General features: G+C 46.3%; 1 protein-coding gene across 2 annotated transcripts; it reads left to right on the forward strand.

Moving 5' to 3' along the window:
* Positions 1-9,041: 9,041 nt before the first annotated feature.
* JUNB (JunB proto-oncogene, AP-1 transcription factor subunit) lies at positions 9,042-11,128 on the forward strand. Of its 2 annotated transcripts, XM_028717382.2 has the most exons (2): positions 9,042-9,145; positions 9,553-11,128. In XM_028717382.2, exon 2 carries the CDS (start codon positions 9,577-9,579, stop codon positions 10,456-10,458), a length of 882 nt encoding a protein of 293 aa, XP_028573215.1. In that variant the 5' UTR covers positions 9,042-9,145; positions 9,553-9,576; the 3' UTR covers positions 10,459-11,128. The 2 variants fall into 2 exon arrangements, with proteins under 2 accessions (XP_028573215.1, XP_028573214.1); XM_028717381.2 differs by having other exon boundaries at positions 9,061-11,128.
* Positions 11,129-20,850: the final 9,722 nt, after the last annotated feature.

Genomic DNA, 20,850 nt, shown 5'->3' on the forward strand with positions numbered 1-20,850 from the left:
AGCTACTGAATGTAATAGGGCCCTTTATATGTCCAGCTGTCCTTTGTCAACAACAAATTGTCACTGTTTTTTATGTTGAATATATGCTATATGGTAATTTATGGACCTAATAGGTATCTAAAGCCATTTGCACATAACAAAATATGTATTTTATCAAAGTATTTGTTGAACGGAAATACAATTAAGAAGAAGTATATTAATAGCAAACCAGTGATATTTTAGGGAGCAGGCTAGCAGACAGGGCCCATTACTTACATCATAGGAGCCTACATAACACAAAACAAAACACTGTTGCTGTATGTAGGTTTTATTTTATTTGTTTTATATCTTATATTTTGGAAATGTAAATCCAGTTTTTTCCCTTTAATTTTTTTTGGGGCCCCCAAGAGAGTAAGGCCCTAAGCTATAGCTTGTTTAGTCTATACGTAAATCCGGCACTGATTGAGACCTCTGGCCCAGTTGTGAAAGAGGATACAAATTTGCATAACATTTTCACATGCTTCCTGTGTATGGCAGCTTGCATCCTCCTTTCCAAGTGGGGTGGAGAGCTCAAAAATAAAAAAGGGGTCACGTGGAACTGAAAAGATGTCTGATAGACAGAATGTAATCAGGTGAAACTTTCCCCATCATTTTATTTTGATACTAAAAAAAAACAAAAACCTGCTGGATTCCTGCCTGCCACACAGCTCTAAAATGCAGAAGAGCCCTGCGCTCCCCCAGTGCGAACCCTAAAGCGTGCAAACAATTCAAGTTTGATGAGTTGTACACCAGCTATGTTATTGTATCTTTTTTCCATCAATTGTTACTGGGCTGGCAATACCACATTCAGTCCAAAACCAGGTATACTTCTGATGGCAGTTAGGAGGGGCCAAGGGGAGGTTAAAAGCGATTTAACATTTACAGTAATCAAAAGTTCAGGTGCCCATGCTTCTATAAATTCCAGATTAAATTGTCAAAAAGCATGTAGTGTATTCTAAGAGCATTTGTTGTGATTATTTTTTATACCTCATAATCACTACACTTGAGATTACAGCACAGGTCAAACAGCCACTCTTTTCTCTCTCCCTTTTTCCTTTAAATAAAAAGGATTTAAGTTTTTAACATGAATATATCCACAGTGGTACCTCGGGATAAGAACTTAATTCGTTCTGGAGGTCCGTTCTTAACCTGAAACTGTTCTTAACCTGAGGTACCACTTTAGCTAATGGGGCCTCCTGTTGCCGCCACTGCATGATTTCTGTTCTCATCCTGAAGCAAAGTTCTTAACCCGTGGTACTATTTCTGGGTTAGCGGAGTCTGTAACCTGAAGCGTCTGTAACCCGAGGTACCACTGTATTTTAGTGTTATAACAGCAGCAATAATCCATCCCCAGGAATCCCTCCATGGCTGTAAAGTAACAAACTACCCCTACCCAACATGTTGTTCCTACAATCACCTTATCCCCCCACAAAACCCCTGCATTTCCTAGAATTAAAAACAAACCCAATACACCAAGAGACAGGATAACAACACTAGACTACACTGCAGGGTTGCCATATCCTGCTCTCTTTCTCATCACCCCCGCCCCAGCAATATTAATACAACACTGGGTTATTCTGCAGGGCTGATATAACCCATGTTTTCTCAGCCATAATAGCCACAATCCTGCCATACAGATATACTAATGATGGGTTTTATTTTTATTTGCACTAGCAGAGTAATTTTAAAATAATATTTACTCAGAAAGCGCGCGCGTGCTCACACAAATAGTTTTTAAGAGTGAAAAGGCACGGTCTCTTTGCTGCTTTTTTGTTTTTGTATGGACATGCACAGCTATATTTAACTCTTGGATTTCTCAATTATTTTTTTCTGGGCAACAGTCGCTTCTCTACCAGGGAAGATGGAAAAATACAGTTTCAGAATGAACCAGGAAGTGTCTTCTCCATTGTCTGGATAATGGATGTCCTGGGTCATTTCTGGACTTTCTTCAAGCTTGTATTAGTCAAAATTTCTCTCTATCACTAGTCAATCACATCTCTGACTTCACCCATTGGCTAAAAACACTGAGAGATGAGAGCAGGCTTTTTCCTCATAGTGCAGTTGTTTTGAATGGCGCCTGTAAATTTTGCTTCACAGTGTTTGTTCCAAAATGCTGAGAGGCTAACTTTTAAAAAGAAAAGAAAACTCAGCTTCAGGCCCCACCCTCTGGCTCTGCTCCTGGTACAAATGTACCACCTGTACCCTTATCTTGGTGGCCATAGGTTAAATGGAGCCATGTAGCAGAGTACAAATGGCAAAATAAAGAACCAAATTCCAATTCTTTGAAAAGCTAGCACCCTGTGGAATGACTTACTGGTGAAACATAATCAATCACAAAATATATAATGCATATTTAGTTTTTAGGCTGTCGTCTTAAGTGCACTATAGAGCCATTCCTATCGATTGTAATTTTTAAAGGCTTGAAGCCCTAATGAAGAGCAATTTAGCAATGTAATTAATGTACTGAATGCCAGATTAGCACACAAATGAAGTTGACAAGTTAACCTATACTCGGTCACTAACGCAGAAAAAGTTCAACTGCGGTTTTGTCTTGCATGCATTGGCTTGAGTCCAGCTCCTCTGAAAGCAGCGGGTGTTTGGCCACTGACTGCAATGGGAGTGGAATTGTGCCTTTCCTTTGGAGAGCTCAGGGAGAAGACGGAATCTGTAACTTGGGTGTGATGGTACAAAAGTGCTGGGTTGATATTTGATTCAAGCATTCATTGCAATATTTGAAATAGGTTGCTTCTGAGAATCTCATTATTAAAAACCTGAGAGGAAAAGAGAAGAGAAACCCATACTGCCTGGAAAGCTGCCACTAACCAAACCTCCTCAGATCCGCACTGCTACTCAGCCACCCACATTTCATCATTTTAATTGTGCTCCCTCCTGCCCTTATTGATTGTGCATTCAGACAGACAGCTCCAGCACATTCATGTGGTAAGTTCAGATAGACATTTTTTTCCAAACCTGATGTAATCTCCAAAAGTGCACAAATATAAAATGCAGTTAAATGATGATGCCACTTCATTCATCCACCTCCCCCCCCCGCCCCCAAATATCTCCATGCCAACAATACCAAGCAACCAGTTGTGCGGCTGCATAATCTGCCCAGGTCCAGTTTGCCCCTTGTGTGGAAAAGAGGTTTCAGGGGATTCAAGGGTGCACGAAAGGTCCCAAAAGCTAAGGCTGGGATCGAGCATGAGGAGCTGTCCAAGGTTAGATTTGCCCAGGATGTTGGAAGACCCTTTCAGGAAAAAGGAATTCTAAACATCATTCCCACTCATAGGACTCTTCAGGAGTGAAATAGCTATGCACACTATAAAAAAAAGCAGAATCCTTGTGTGTTCTTCTCGGTCAACAGTGCAGTATTTCAATGACTCCAACTTTTTTAGTAGGTATTGCAGCTCTTCCTGGATCCTTACCTTGAGCTGTTCCAGCCTCTATTCCTGTTCCTGATTTCCTTTGCCCCACCTTCTTTGTTCCAGTTCTTCATGTACTTTGGACTGTATTATTGGTTATGATCTGTGTTTTGGCCTTTAACTCAGACTCCACTCTGGATTTCTTGGAGTGTTTTCCTCAGCCTGGGCTGTTGTACTAGCCTTGATTTATAGAAATGTACCTCCAAACCAATACAGCCTTGACAAGTGGAGCCTGAAATCCCAAAGCGGGTGAACCCTACACATTATGAAGACTATATTAGTGCTTCATCCAGTCTCCCTTTTGGCCCCTAATTTCTCCCTCTGCCTCAAACCACTCCTCTTCCCTCCCCAAAACCCCCCCCTCCGCAAAGCACTATTTGATGCCCTGTAACACTTTTTTACAATTGTATCACACTGTGGATCAGTAATCTTTTATTCCTGTGCTTTACAAGATAAAGAACAGCTCAAAACAAAACCCAGAGAGTACAATCTTAGTCATATAGAAAGTGCATAGTCCTTACCTTTTATTTGTACTCAGTTTATATGTGGTTCTAAGGAAATTACCACATTTGTCCCTATTGACCCTTTGAATAGGGCTTTTTGAATGCTTTTGTTTTATTAGAAATGCAGAAAAGGTAAATTATACTTCTGCATGGATGACCCTCGGGGTCTCTTCCAACTACGAATCTATGATTCTATGTCACGAACCACTATCCTGGGGTTTCTGCTGAATGGGGTCATAATCAATTAAAAATGGTTCCAAATTATGAGAAAAATAGCAATGTATTTTAGAACTGCAAAGGACCTGATGTGGCGTCACTAGTTGGATATTTCTGACTTTTATTGGTAAGCGGCAGAAGAGTTCCTTTGCATGCTGTGCTGCCCGTCTCTTTCTCCCTGCCCTCGTTATGCAAGCTCTCCAAGGCCGGGAACCTTTTAAACGCTTGCTATGCAAGGGTGTGTTGCCTGCCGCACCCTAACCTTCACCCTCCCGCATGATGCCCGAGTTAAGCAGGCAAACAAAGGCAGCGATTAATGGGCAATGCCAGGGGCTGGCACTTCCTCCTGTGGTGCCTGGAAGGAGGAGAGCAAGATCCAGGGCTGACCTTCATTCCAGCCAGATGGAATCTGCTACATTTCCCCACTGTGGCAAGGGACTCCTGGATCGCCTCCGTTCATCACATATGATTTCTGTATTAATTACTCACCTGTGGCACTGTAGCTTCTGACTGTTCCCCAGACGTGTGCTTCCCCCTTTGTGCAATTTCACCATTATTTAGTTTCATGCAGCTTCCCACCCCTCATTTCATTAGTCTCCGCACATACAATAGAGTTTGGATTTACATCAAGATGGCAGATAGAAACTTCTGGGACTTTCAGGAAAACCCAGAGTTGCATTTGTCTAGGGAGAATGTGCTGCCACACTCTAGTACAGTGGTACCTCTGGTTACGTACTTAATTTGATCCGGAGGTCCGTTCTTAACCTGAAACTGTTTTAAACCTGAAGCACCACTTTAGCTAATGGGGCCTCCCGCTGCTGTCGCGCCACCGCTGCGCGATTTCTGTTCTCATCCTGAAGCAAAGTTCTTAACCCAAGGTACTATTTCTGGGTTAGCGGAGTCTGTAACCTGAAGCGTATGTAACCTGAGGTACCACTGTATAAGGCTATCAAAACATGAGACAAGCTAAACGGAGGACCCATAGGTCAAGCGGACAAGCCACGAAGCCCTCCTAGACAACGTTTTGTTGTATACATTGAGCCAGGAAGGGAAACCTGCTATGCCCAGCCTACTTCCGAGTGGTTGATTTTGCCCATTTGTTAACAGTGTTCATGGGCAAAGCGAAAATGGTACTCCCTATTTTCATTATCTTTTTGCTTCTCCGTGGTTCTTCTTTAGGCATCCTAAAGTTTGATTTCATTTGAGCAAAACTCACCAGGTGTTTAGCTCACAAGCCTTTCCCTAATACCAGGGCCAGCCAGCATTGGGACATGTGAAATATAAGTAAAGACGTGATCACGTGGAAAGAGTTTTCCTTTACTACTAAGTAATAATTATCAGCCGTTACACATCATGGGCTAGGAGGAAGGACTTCCAGGAGAGCCTGGGCCCCATCACCTCTAATTTTAAGAAATAGGTGCTGCTTAATACATGCCACAGTCCTTCGTGACCCTCACTCTAGCCTTTTTCTTTGAAAGATCATGGACCAGGCAGAACAGTGGACATTTCTAGGCAGTGGTGCAATTAGGTAATTTTAGACTCTGGACTTAATAGTTGTATGTGGGTGAGCTCGATGGAAGATAATGTATATTATTTCACCTATTTCAGAATGTGGCAAGCTGGCCATAATTGCATTTGGAGGTCCTGCTGTTCTTTTACTGAGCAGGACCTTACTCTTCTGCTACAAATTCTTGCCCCAACAGCAGTGTTCGAAACTCCCGTTGTTCTGGGTGAATTTTGCAACAGGGAATTTCATTAGCACGAGCAGTTTCTGAGCTCTGGGCGCAGTACAGCGCCTAAGGTTTCAGATTAAAACTGCAGTGTGGAAGGAAAGGAGGACCTTTTTCTGCCTCCCTACTTCCAGCTACTCTCTGAAGACTGGAGAGAGACCCTCTTAAGAATATTAGGGGGGTGGGCAGGGGAAGGACTAGACCCCGTGAAAAATGAACATAATGTTTTAGCTGTTGTTCATTCATTTTTAGCTTTTATTTTTGTTATAAAAAAGTGTGCCTAGACATTCCGTTGTTGTGCCCATAACCTAGGTTTAAGGTGCCATTTAGCTCCTAACTTTCATATCTCGATTTCTAACACTGCCTGACAGTACCATTGTTTCTACTCTTTGTTTTGTCCAAGTTATATTTGAAGAGCCCCATACGTTTTTTACTTCATGCTAGAATATTTTATTATACTGTGCATGAGAATCGGGCAAATGACTCATAGTTTTTAGAGACAAGAGAGAGGAACTTATATTAATATGTGGGTGGGATTCAACTAATGAGTCCCATTAGCAGAAGCCCATGCAAGGATATCTGCCAGTGGATCAGGTCTCCCCGCACCCCGAATAGTGTGCATGGGAAGAAGAGGGGAAATCATTCCGTCTAGCAAGCTCAAATGCTTGCGCTGGCGAAACAATTGCCATAGTGTAATGCTGAATTCCTTACTCTGTATACGGGGGGAAGGGAGAGAGGTTTCGTTTATTGGAAACAGCTGTTTAATTATCAGACAAAATGATTAGCCCTCTACCATTACTATTACTGAGAGGAAGTGCAATCTTCTACATCCTTATTTGAAAGTAAATTCCATTGAAGGCAACTGTCCCCAAAATGAAATGTATTAGGACTACCAGAATGTCAAGTTGCCGTCACCAAGGGCCACAATCCCTTCTGGGCAATGTTATGGGGGGCACATGCCAATAATGACCAGAGGCAGCCAAGCAAAAATGCTCCAGAAGGGTGTGAAGCAGTGCCAGTGAGAGAATGGTCTGGGGAGAAGAGATGTAGGTGTGGAGGGTGCATGGTCTGCGGAGAGTCCTGAGGGCCAGATAGGGAGGCCTGGAGAGCTGCATTTGGCCCCCATGCCTGAAGTTCTCTCTCCTCCCCTTACACACTTATGGTTGCTGAAACAACTCATAACTTATTTATAAACCTCTCTCTCTTTACAATTCGCATCCCCTTGAAAATATATAAAGATCAGCTAAAGCTAATACCTGATATTTGCAGGGAGGTGGATCGTTTGTTAAATATATTAAACCCTGGGAGAAGAATGGGATGAAGCTTCTCCCAGATGTCTGGGTGATTGTGTATACGTGCAAGGAGATGAAGCTAGAGAACTGTATGTAATACATACTCATGTTTGTAGAAGAAGCGAGACCCACCCAAAGCATGGCCACTGGGCTTGATTATCACTTTGCACCTTGTACTTCTGTGGGTGAATGGGTTGGGTCAGGATTGGTATACCTGTGCAAATCAGAGTCTTTAGGTGTATGCATTTGTGGGGCCCCTCCTCAGAACTCACCTTTTCCATTAAGTCTTTAACCCCTTAATTCTCATGCCCAACAACTGTAACCAGGTGTAACTTCATTTGCTTACATACACCTTTGGCTACCAGTGCCTCTCCCTCCTGCCTTTCTTCCCCTGTCTTCTTTTCTTCCACGCTGTCAAAATTTAGACTGGAAGATTATTGGGGGCAGGAAACTGTTTCTGAAACTCTGCTAAGTGCCATGAACATAAGTGATGTGTTGTCTTGTAATTAATGATTTTATATAAAAGTAATTTTACAGTTCTGAACTTTGGGTGTACATCTGGCCTTTGGTGTTTTTCTCCTCTGGAATTTGAACGTAGTAAACAAGTCTCTTTAAGATTGTATGTATGTTTATTTTGAAGAATATTTTGAAGAATGTTTATTTATGTTTGGGTTAAGTCTTAATGTGGCATTTAAGTGTTTGCAGTTTGTGAATACAGCTTCTGCATTTGGAATGAGATTCTTCTGTACATATTTCTATAGTATTTGTGTACTTAATGCATGAATCCATCTCAGGCTGCACATTTATTTAGTTACTGACATTGAGTGAATGTTATGTGTGCAGTTAGACCTAATAAGAAAGAACACTCTGTGTCCAGAGGTTGTATGTTTATTGTACATACAGTGGTACCTCGGGTTACATACGCTTCAGGTTACAGACTCCGCTAACCCAGAAATAGTGCTTCAGGTTAAGAACTTTGCTTCAGGATAAGAACAGAAATCGTGCTCCGGCGGCGCGGCAGCAGCAGGAGGCCCCATTAGCTAAAGTGGTGCTTCAGGTTAAGAACAAATTAAGTACTTAACCCAAGGTACCACTGTATGTCTAGTCAGACGCTGCTGTTCTGGGTTTAAAAACTTCTACGTGGAAGCCATTCAAAGAATTACCTTTCTACATGTTTGTAACTGACATACATACAACATAATACAAATTCTTCCAAAGAAATGCCCTTCCCTGTGATTTGGTAATGAAGAAAGCCCTCCTATTGCCTCACCATCAGATGGGGCTTGTCTCACCTGGAAGGTGAAGCTGACATCCCAGCTGAATGTGGCGTATTTACCTGACACGTATCTTCCAGGGAGCTGCGCTTGACTTCTGGGGCTTTATGTGAATTTCATCCCCTCACAACAACCCTGGGACAAAGACCGCCCAGCGAGTTTAACCTGCGGGAGGGAATCTGGAGCGGTGTCTCCCGCCTCCAACCCTTCCAGCTGTCAAAAACCGCTCGTCTATATGCCCATGGCCTGTTTTACCACCTTTCCGGTGGCTGAATGTTAACCTTGCCCCTGGGGGGGGGGGCTGTGGCGCTCGAGGGCTTGATGCGTGGCGCGCTCTTCCCCCCTCTCTTCCCCCGGGGCCCGCGTGCGTCCTTCTCTCTCTCTCTCTCACTCCCGGGCTCCCTCCCTCCCGCCCAGCTTCTGACGCGGGCGCCTTTACAACTCCCCCCTCCCCGGGGCTGTTTACTGGAGCACGAGCTGCCGAGCAATGAGCTCAGTTCCCCCTTCGCGTGCGCCGCGGTGGGCGGAGGCGCACTGGGCTCCTCAGCCAATGGCGGCTCGCTTCCGCCGCCGCCGAGCGCCTGCCCGCAATAAAAGGCTCCGGGAAGCGCACGCTGCAGCTGAGATAACTCGCAAACCTGCAATCGCCAGCGCGCGCGCCGGAGGCTCTCTCTCTCTCTCCCTTCGCCGGTACGGTACCTGCTCCTTTTTGCTTCTCGGGGAGGGCTCGAAGCCGGCGCGCCTTCTGGTGGGGGACAGACAACGCGTGAACCATCCCCGCTAGCAGAGCTTAGTCAGGGCGGGTGGTTGGAGAAGCCGCCGGAAAGACGAGCTCCCTTCCCTCCTTGTGAGTGTCTCTCCGAAATCTGGAAGTGAAGCTCAGGGAGGGAGGCGGAAGGAAGCGCGCTGCTGCTGCCCTCGTTTCGGGGAGCGAGAGACTCGACCCGCGGCGCCCCCTAGGCAGAGGCAGCTAGGGAGAAGGCTCGATCCCGGACGGTCCCAGCCCGGGTTCGCGACCCCTTCCCAGCGCGCGGCTGATGTGCACGAAGATGGAGCAGCCTTTCTACCCTGACTCCTTTCTCTCCGGGTACGGGCAGGACTACAAGACGCTGAAGTCGGGCATGGCTCTGAACCTGTCCGCGGAGCCCTTCCGCGGCCTGAAGTCCCAGCTGCCGCACCACCTCCGCGCCCCAGAGGACGGCCCCGCCGGGTACTTCCCGGGCTCGTTGCCGCCGCAGCAACAGGCCGACACCGGGAGCTCGTCGCTCAAACTAGCCGCCCCGGAGTTGGAGCGCCTGATCGTCCAGAACAGCAACGGGGTGATCACCACCACCCCGACGCCGCCGGGCCAGTACTACTACCCGCGCGGGGCCACCGAGGAGCAGGAAGGCTTCGCCGACGGCTTCGTCAAGGCGCTGGACGACCTGCACAAGATGAACCACATGCCGCCGCCCAATGTCTCCATCGGAGCGGTGGCGGCGGCGGCAGCAGCGGCGGCAGCGGCCTCGTCGGCCAGCAGCGGCTACGCGGCCTCCCTCCCGCAGGAGCCGCCTCCCGTCTACACCAACCTGACCAGCTACAACCCCTCGGCCACGCTGAGCACCACGTCCAGCTACCCCAGCGCCAACCTCAGCTACATGCCGCAGCCGCACGGCCTGGCCTTGCCGCACCCTTCGCGAGGCTTCAAAGAGGAGCCCCAGACGGTGCCGGATATGCAGAGCCCGCCCGTGTCGCCCATCAACATGGAAGATCAGGAGCGCATCAAGGTGGAGCGGAAGCGGCTGCGCAACCGCCTGGCCGCCACCAAGTGCAGGAAGAGGAAGCTGGAGCGCATCGCTCGGCTGGAGGACAAGGTGAAGACCTTGAAGAGCGAGAACGCGGGACTGTCCAACACGGCCAGCGCGCTGCGGGACCAGGTAGCGCAGCTCAAGCAGAAAGTCATGAACCACGTGAACAACGGCTGCCAGCTCCTCTTGACGGCCAAGATGCAACAGTCCTTCTGATGGGCGGCGATCCCTGCCGTCTCAAAGACCTTTTTGGCGGGTGGGGTGGGGAGAAGAGAAAGAGGGGACTTGTAATGCAAAGTTTACACGGAACCGGACTGACGAGCCCAGTTCCCAACTCTTCTGTTCCTGAAGTCCTGTTTTCCAAGTTATGTCTGTGACTCTCAGTCTGGTGGATCCAGAACTCCGGTCTGTGCTGAGTGTGTGTAAGAGGTTGTTTTTTTATATATATATCTGTATGTGAGAGTGGTTTCGTGCGTGAGTGTATTTAAAAGAAAAAACAAAAGCCTTTTTTCCACCCCTTCTGCTGCGTCGCTGGCTGGTGCAGTGGAACTGGAGGTACTCTGGACAGAGCCAGAAACTGGCCTTCTGATCTCTTCCTTGTGCCAGTAGAAAAAGGAGATGATCGCTTAATTTATAATTGAAACAAAAGGGACCAGAACAGAGGATGGCAGGGAAGGGATGAAACCTCAGCACCTCTCTCCCTCCCAGGAGGCCACTGTACGGACAAAAGGGGTCACTGGGGGAAAGGGGAGCGGGAGAGGATTGTTTACTACTTGTGCTCTTAATTTCTTTTGAGTCCTCAAATTCAGTTTTTTCTTCTTCAAAAGATTGTATTTGTGTTTTTGACTTTTTATTGAAGCTATTTAAGTAAACTTGTTCTAACTAATTTCCGTTGTGTGCCTCTTAATCTGCTGTCTCCTCTCCTAGAGATTATTTTACAAGTTGTTTGGGGGGGGGTTATATCGGAAAAATCAGACTTTTATTTTGTAGCTGGTGTTTTTTTTAACAGCCTCTCAGTATATTTAGGGGCAGTTTTAACTCGCTTGCTCTTCTCTTGAAGCTAAAGTTTAGAAGGATGGGGGAGAAAAGTTGTTGCCAAGATGTAACTAAACCTAATAGCCCTCCTACCGGTAGCTGGCCCTTCGCCTTCCCTGCGTGTGTATTTAACTCCTTACTGGGTTATTTCCCTATAAGCCTACGATAATTTAGGCACGTCATCTCTGTTGTCTCTAACTACGACCCCCCTCCTCCCTCCCTCTTCCCCCTCCGATGTTTTCCCTAACCAATCGGATCTAGGCCTTTTGAATGTGCTGCGATACTGTTGTGCCTTGTTCCCCTCTCCGCTTCACGTCATTTCCCGGGTTTGGGGGACTGCTCTCCCTCCCCTCCCGCGCCGCGCCCCACTTTCCTTTGATGTCAGACTCGGAGCCTTGATGCGAAAGCGCTGGTGCTCAGAAAACCAGCTTGAGCCTCTTTCCCTTTCCCTATAGCGAGGGACGGGAAGGGGAGGGCGTGCGCCCAAAAGCCCCGAGGGGCGGCCTCCCACACGCCGAGCTTCATTTCCTTGATCTCACAAGTTCTGACTTCAGCTCCAGTGGGTGGAGCCTCCGGGGTAAAAAGGAGGGGGCTTTTCGCGCTGACGCAGAGGAAGATGGCCATATATGGTCAGTTTCTGCCTAGTGACGCGTTTCTGGTAGGGCTCCATTCCGGGAACCCCCGCCCACGTTACCAGGCAAAGGGCCTTGGACGGTGTCGATTTCCAGCCAAAGAAGGAAGGGGGTGATGCTTTGGGGCTGGGAATGTCCCAGGGTGCAGCAGATCCGCAAAACCCAGCGGGCCGAGGTCGGACGGGGTTGGCCCGTGAGAGCAACCCACATGTCCTGCGGGGGAATGTGAGACACATAACATGTTACAGGACTCTGGGGTTTGGTTAAAAAAAAAAAAAATAAGGTTAACTTTCCCACAACGGTTATCGCTGCCGGTAACTGAAACTATTGCAGACGGAGATCTGCCAGTCGCAATTAAACTATTTTTTGGCTTGTTTTCCAACCTCAACACCTCCATGTTCCCGTTGTCTGGTGTTGAAAGGATAATTTATTATCCTATTTTTCAAAGGGTCCTTTTGTTACAGAGTTTTGTACAAAGGATGGATAAGCTTATGTACAGCAACTGTTGGCTGCTGCTATACAACTGATTCTTCCTTTCCTTTCACAGGACAACAGTCCTGTGAAATGTTTGAAGCAGCTGAACGATAGTGCCTTGTCCGTGGCTTCCTAGTGAGCCCCATAGCTGAATAGGGGACCAACTTAGGCTTCCCTTTATCAATGCCAATGCAAGTCACTTCAGCACTGTTGCTGGACTGCAACTACCATCATTTGTGGCCACTTGGCCACACTGTCTATAGCTGATGGGAGTTAGTGGCAAACAACACCTGGAAAGCCCCAAGTCCCCCACCCTAATTTGAGAAAAGGGATTTCCCACTGGAAACAAGTGTAAAGGGGGGAGATGAAGAAAGCTGTTAGATAAAAAACAACAAATCTCGTAGTAACCTCCCCCAACAGAATTTGAATTAGTCCCGCATGCAGCTTCTGTAACAGGAGGGTGCTTAATTAATTGCACCATTCTTGAGAGAATATAGATTTGAGGTCATTAAGGTGATACTGACAGATATACAAATCTGTGTGGATGAACATTTTTTCTTTCGGGAGTTTTTAAAAGGGTTTCCCCCCCCCCCTTACATATATGTTAATTTGTGGGGAAATTGAAGGGAGAAAGCTGTGTGAGTTACAAGCAATAACCTCCCGTAGCCAACAAATCATAGTGCTGCTGTCGTCTCTTTATCCCTCTGCTCTGTTGCTTGGATTTAAATCCTAATCTATAAGCGGCTACTATTTTAGTGACTCTAAAAATGTGGAAAAATTCTTGCTCGCTTGGTTTAGTTGTTCTGAATAATTAAACCATAATGCTTAAGATTTTTCTAAGCACTATGCATATGTGTGCTTGTGTATCTATAAGAATATTAGTCCCTGCCTGTAGACTCACAATGTCATGATGCAAAAGGAAAAAGGAATGGGAACGGAAGAGGAAACCAAGCAACAGAGCAGCTGTTCCTTTGCAGGCCAGTGGATGGGGCCAGGCTGGTCTCGCCATGAGGTTCTTCATGGGAGGCAAGAGTGCAGTGGCCCTGGGTCTCTTAGCAGGAGCCATAGTTTGCCTCCCTTGAGCTCTACAGTCCCAGGGACCTGTCAAGAAATTAAGAGTCTGTTGACATCTTTTGCTGCCCCAGATCTGTGATACAGAAAAAAATTTTTTGTTAGCTTGTGTGTTTGTTTTGACTTTTTCTCCTGGAGGCATCAAGCTGATATGGCATACAGGAGTGTGAATAAGGGAGAAAATAGGATGGCCTACCAAGCAAGAGTCAGTAGAAGGGCCCAGACCACTGAACATTGCTGCTCTTGCCAGCTGCTCACAATACAGCCGTCACTATGTGGGCTGTGAAACTCCAAGCATTCTGTATGTGGGTTCTGGCCTTGCTGGGGTTCTAGTGGATGCCTCAGACGGGACATAATGAGAGTAAAATTGTAGGCAAGCCAAAACAAGGGAGCTCATGGGAGCAGGATGTGGGATTCAACTTTTTCTCCGAAGAATGCTGGCCCTCAACCGTTCAGCCACAGTTGAAAAGGTCAAGGTGACTCAGAAGAAAGTGGGACCATAGAGAGCCCTTATTCCCTGCCCTGGTCAGTAGGAGTTGATTATAAGGAAGAAAGGGAGTGTTTGGATTAGAATGGGACCATGGGCAAATGGTCACAATTGAACTCAAATGACTAACAGAATCTCTGCATCAGCCCCTGTGGACTGAGATGCAATATAAGAGGTGGCACAGAGAAAAGGGTTTTGAGCAGGGGGAATTTTTTTCTCTTATCAAGGGTCTGGTGAAGAAAGTAGAATTGCTGGCTGGCATTCTTGATTTTTGCATGTAGCTTCTTCAAAGGCGTTTCAGTGAAAGAGACACTTAAAGCGGGGAAATCAAGTTCTTTATGCAAACTAGTAAAATGCATTGGCAAAAGAAAAAGTCCAGATGCTGTGGCGTATGGCTGCATGCATTAAGGATTAGACGTGAAAAAAGATTTGCCCTGTCCATTTCAGTTGTTGCATCTCAAATACTTTCATTTAAAATATTAAAAGGTCAGTTTTAGTTTTATACTTCTCATGTTCCTAAAAAAGAAGAAGTGATAAATTGTCCTGGATCATTGGAGATGGCGGATCATTGCGGGAATGGGACAGGTGTGTTTTAATACAGGTGAATAGTCAGGGACTGGGAGAAAAAGGAGACTTTTTCATTTCATAGTCTAACTTTTGCTTCGTTGGGGATGAATGAGACTGGGATGCAGGCAATAAGCTCCCATCCCATATCAGGAAGCCAAGGCAGAGCCCAGTGATGATAGGGACAGGGAGCCAGGAAAACAGCAGGTGGAAGGAGCTCTAAATGGGTCTGTGAGTCAGGGAGCCGAGACGTCTAGCTGGGTGATGGGGAGCAGCATTCAAGCTTCCTGGGTTCTATTTCCAGACATGGGAGGGGAGTGCAGTCCGACTGTGTGTGTGTGTGGCGTGGCATAGCATGGCATTAAAGGGAAGGTTGGGAACCAGAGAGCTACTACCACACTCGTTGTATTCCATACCATCCTCTTTCTACCTATTGCCTTCTCGTGGGCTTAGTGAGAATGACACGGCTTGTTGCTGTCATCTAGGGGGTGGGGCAAGTTCCTTGCAGAACCAGCCTGGGGTTATCATCAACAACAACCTGATGTCCCCGGAAGCACGAGAAGCTGACGCGGAATGGAATGTGGCCACAGTGCATGCCAGAGCTGAAGGCCTCCCAGAAGGGCATGTGTAAGAAGCAAGAGGCACTCTGGCCTCATGTCATCCCTCTGGGCAAAAGAGGGGGAGGGGTAGAAGGGTGCTGTGTCACCTTCCAGCTCACATCCAGCTTGTTGAAATGGGATGTGAAGGTAAAGTAATGTGCTAAGGATATGTTTTAGCAGTCTAACGTCTCAAGATGAAATTATAGCAGAAGGGAAAACAGGTTCACCAGGACCTGTGTAGCATAAAGATAATGGGAGAAAATCAGAAAAGGACGGGCACAGACCAAGCTATAGTTATGGGGTTGGGGAGAAGCATGGATCGATACTAGTAGCCAAAGCAACAGAGGGAGGTACAGTGGATTTGTGGCTCAACTCCAAACAAGAAAGGTGGAGTGTTGCTTGTTTGTGCTTTTAAGGCAGAATTGCTCAATATGTATTTCTGCTTCACCAAGAAGGAAATGGTGATGAGACACTCAGTGCTGACAAAAACAAGGATGGGGAAAGGCCAAAGGCTAGGAAAACAGTTCACTTGGGCAATCTGAATTGATGTTGGTGGCATTTACGGAAGGAGCTAGTGGGGCAAACCTCTGAACAGCCAGCTGTCCTAATTGCTGAAAACTGGCATAGTCTCAGAAAATTTATTTATTGCAGCATTATTTATCCTGCCCTTTTCCAGGAAGGGCTAAGTGCAGGTAACAACAGTGAAAAATAACTTTTTTTTCCTTTCAAAACCCAGCTAGTTATAAATACCCTTGACCCCTGGCTGTCGAATGCCAGTCCAGCTCAAAGAGGAAGGTTTTGACCACTCTTTTGCAAAGCCTCCTGGCACAGACTTCTACCGGACAGGAATTCCACTCTGAATGCCTCTGTGTTCCTTTCCTGTTCATGCCCAATGTAAGAAAGTGCTCTTTCATGGCAAAACTGACGAGAAAGAAGCCTCTGATATATGTAGCATCTAAGCCAGGGGTAGCCAACAAGGTGACCTCCAGAAGCTGGTGGGCTCCAAGTTCCATCAGCCCCAGCCAGTAGGGCCAACAGAGATGATGGGACTTGCAGTCCAGCAACATGGGATTGAACTAGATGACCCTTCTACGATCTGGAGAACATCACATTGACTACCCTTGGACTAAGGCATTAAGGTAGAGGTAGGAAGCCTTATGTTTGGGGGACAAATGTGGCCCTCTAGATCTCTCTAACTGGCCCTTAGGATTCTCCCCCGGCCACACTCCACACCTTCATCTCTTTTGCTGGTTGGAATGTCGTTCAACTGTGATAATGTCTCTTGCCTGCTTGGGCTAGAGAGATGCAAGTGTAGAGACCTGACTGTGGGACTGGACTGTACAAAGAAAAGAGTCACATATTTTGCTCCACCCAAAAGATGTGTGAGCCTTGAGCTGAAAATGTTCCCCCACCTCTGCATTAAGGGCTTTATAAGGTCGGCAGCTTCCTTGAACTGTATCCAGACAGCCACTGAAAAAGATCCAAGGATGCATAGAATCTGATTTATTTACTTGGGGGAATATTGTAACAAACAAAACCATTCATTTACAAGATTAAAGAGAAAACTTCATAATCAACTTGCCTTTGTAAAAGACAACTACAGCACCAGTTTATTTTCTGTTTTTGATATGATAGTTTAGTAGCGAGACCTCAGTTGGTAATAGGGACTTCCAAGGCTTTTCACCAAATCCGCTATTTAACATTATATCCTCCTAAGAAGGCTTTTGGAATAAGGACTGAAGAAAATAATGTAAAATCAGCATTTGCTTGGTTGGAAGCCAGCATTTAATATATTCATTAATTATTTGGATGAGTGAGCGGTCAGTTACGCTTGCCAAATTTGCAAATGATAAAAGAATTGGCAGGAAATACATAGCATTCAAAGGATAAGCTAAAACATTTTAAAAACAAACCACCCAATAATTGACAAATCAGGCAGGCAGATTAAATTCAGCAAGGAGAAATCTCAACTGTTATACATGTGGACAATTATTCACTCTGTGCTCCAAGGATTAGATAAGGTGACCAATGGGTTTAAACCACAAGTGAGTACGTGCACAATAAACATTGTGTTTTGTTGGGGGGAGGTATTCAAAAGGGAAGGCTTTTCAATAATGAAAGTTAAAAAGTTGCATAGAAAGATAATGAATTTTCCTCCTCTAAGGGCTTCCAATAAGTATCCAATAAGTATTTTAGACAGATAACTGTTGGGCATTTTCTTAGGAATAGGGTAGCCTGTTTAGAGGGTGGCAATTTCACTAAACCATCTATCTGGCCCACTCTAAGTTTCAGAGTCTTTCACGTTGTGTAGGTGGGTGTGAGAAGGAAAGAGTTGTGACTTCTCATTCTAGCTTCAGCAGGGGCACATTCGTGCTATCTTGTAAAGCCTAAGCAGTGGGATGTGTGAAGCGGAAAACCGTTCCAACCAGGATGAGTACAATGCATAGGTTTTGGACGAGAAAGAGAGCTGTTTTTCGAGCCCCATCCACAATAGTACAGATGAAGTGATGTATGCAAACCAAACCCTCTCCTGGGTGAACCTAGTATGTGCCAAGACTGTCTGAGAATTTGCAGAGCTGTGTCAGGTTCACCCAGGGGAGCTGTTCAGCCTTGTCCTGCAGTGCAAATATTTGAGCTGTTACGTCTTTCTGTTTAAAACAGCCTCGGTGCTCCTGAGGCGCCCAGTGGCGCTCTCTGCTGGCACAACCATTAGCCTACTTTTGCCTTCACTATGGCAACTCATCCTTCATAGTGTTCTGCCTCTGTCAGATTTATTTATATCTCACCTTTCCTGCAAGGAGCTTAAGGTGGTCTACACAAGTCTCCAGCTCTCCATTTAATTCTTACAGCCACCATGTGAGCTAGGTTAGGTAGACTGAGAGGCTGGCTGGCTGGCCAGCCACCCAACAAACATCATAAACATAAGAACCATCTGCTGGATTCTGCCACTGGCCCACCTAATCCAGCATCTTTTTCCTCACATAGGCCAGCCTGAGTGCAATAGTACTCTCCCCATCTGCAAATACCTCCGACAGTATGACTGAGTTGGGAGTTGAACTCTGGTCTCCTCACTCCTAGGTAGGTCCAACACCAAAACCACACAACTGCAGTCATATTCATTCTTCCCCACCCATGAGTCTGCCAGCTTGTTCTCCTTCGTGGATCAAAAACAGGTAACCATATCCACACAGAGTAAAACCCACAAGGACAGCAAGACAATACCTCTTATTAGAAACCATCAATGCTGACTATTGCAAGTATTTTAGGGATGGGCTGTTTTGGCACATCTGCTTTGCATTCTGAAAATCCCTAGTCTAACCCCTGGCGTCTTCACGTAGGGCTAGGAAGGACTCCTACCTGAACTCCTAGAGCAGCAAAGAAGCCACTCAAGTTGGGGGGCCCAATGCAGCCCTCCAGGCTCTTCTGTTTAGCCCCTGGCCCCCTTTCCAAGTGTTTTTCCCTGGCTTGAATGTGTCCTTCAACTGATAATTAGCAAGTTTCTTTATGTTTGATGCTTTATTATATTTTATGTATTCTGTAAGCCACCCAGGGTCGCTGGGAAAACCCAGTCATATGGACGGGGTATAAATAATAAAATGATTAATTGCTCCTGCTTTACTGAGAGAACAATGGAGAGTTGGAAGCGTAGGTGAGACTAGATGGAGGGCACCCAACAATTTGGAAAGTACTCACAGTAAAGAAGAGATGCAGGGTTAATAAATATAGCAGCCAGTAAGAGTCCCCCGCGGGTGGTGCTATGGGATGCGGGTGGCGCTGTGGGTAAAAGCCTCAGCGCCTAGGGCTTGCCGATCAAAAGGTCGGCGGTTCGAATCCCCGCGGCGGGGTGCGCTCCCGCTGCTCGGTCCCAGCGCCTGCCAACCTAGCAGTTCGAAAGCACCCCCTGGTGCAAGTAGATAAATAGGGACCGCTTACTAGCGGGAAGGTAAACAGCGTTTCCGTGTGCGGCTCTGGCTTGCCAGAGCAGCGATGTCACACTGGCCACGTGACCCGGAAGTGTCTCCGGACAGCACTGGCTCCCGGCCTCTAGAGTGAGATGGGCGCACAACCCTAGAGTCTGTCAAGACTGGCCCGTACGGGCAGGGGTACCTTTACCTTTACCTTTAAGAGTCCCCCATATTGTGGATCTGATATTCAGATTTTTGTGTTCTACTATCACATTCAAGGGGAGAAAATCCACAGAGAGACCATGTTTGCACAGAGGATGGTCACTCATCATTTCTCCTGATGCGCACTCCTCCATTTCACACGCTCCTGTCCAGATTATGCTACAGTCATGCTCCACGTGACATTTTTCCTAAACCCAAGGACCCAAAATTAAATCAGGGCTGGGTAACAAATACATTATAGCATATCAAACGGTTGTATCGTCACGTATCCAATGCATCTTTTCTACCCTAATCTTGAAACAGGCACTTAAAACATGAATATTCCTGTGGTTTATGCTCTGGCAAGGGTGAAACAGCTTCAACAGCATGAAGATTAAGTTCTTCTTGGTGCCAGTTTCAATATTACAAAGTGGAGAGCACTAGTTAAACGGCAAACTGCACACCCACCTAGTTAAGAGTAGCAGGAAGTTTGACAGAAGTCAGAGGTATACTTATAAGGTATAAATTATACCTTGCTGTGCAAAAGAGCCCCGTCTGTGGTATTGTTTTGAGATTGCTTTTTGTGCTTAATACTCACATGGGAAGACAGATTACAAAGCACTGTCTAGAGGCCCCTTTTCATATGAAGTCTAGCAGAAAACAGAATTGGGTAACGGTGGCGGAATATCGTTCAGCAGTTGGACGCCATGCCTTCCAATGTTGTATTCAAGCCTTGGGCACTCGCATGTTTGGAATCGGAGCGTTCCATGAAGTTACAGCACCCTCTACTGGCAGATGTATGGCAGTTCAGTATTAGAAACAAATGCTGTCCCACGAATTAAGCCTGGAAACTGCCGTCTGAAGTCTAAATTTACCAGTGCCTACACAGGCAGCGATGCCTCTGATACAAGAACGACAATTTCCATATAACCCTTAAAGTGCAGCCAGCATCTTATGTGAGGGATAAGAAACTTAGGGCTTTTCAAAGGTGGTTGGACTCCCAATACCATCACCCCAGCCAGAATTACTGGTAGTCAGGCTTGATGTGGGGAGGGGAGTAGCAACATTTGGAGGACAATAGATGGAAAATTATGAACAGGCAGTCTGGAGTAACCCAACAACCATCCCTATTCCAAAGCAACGTGCAAACATTTTCCACAAACACCTTTGCAACATCTCCTGTTGCAAAATTGTTTGGCGATAAAACTGCCCATTATGGGCTTTAAGAGAAATTAAGATCTCAGAGTGATTGAGAACTAGCAATGTCCATTGCACCCAACAGCCAGGTCTGTTTTAATTCCTTGACCTATTCACCTAAATGACATCCATTGAGAGGAAGGCTGCCAGGGTAACTGAGTGCGATGGCACAGGAAACGTTTGTGGCCTTTGGAGGTGGTTTGGAATGAGAAAGAGGCAGAACCGTTTTGGCTAGCGGGCGGGAAGCTGCTGGAGATGCCTTGGACTCCAGTGCTGCACTGCTGTGGGGAACAAGCCCCACTTGAGATGACCATGCTGTAAGATTGGGACATCCTCCATCTAAATTCAGGTGTAAGTATGTGAATGAATCGTATTTCTTGAGACTAGTGTCACTCATGCAATCTGCATAACCAGCTTCACCATTATAACCCTGGAATTCTCTA

The sequence above is a fragment of the Podarcis muralis genome, chromosome 2 (assembly GCF_964188315.1).
Source record: "Podarcis muralis chromosome 2, rPodMur119.hap1.1, whole genome shotgun sequence".
Classification (NCBI taxonomy): Eukaryota; Metazoa; Chordata; class Lepidosauria; order Squamata; family Lacertidae; genus Podarcis; species Podarcis muralis.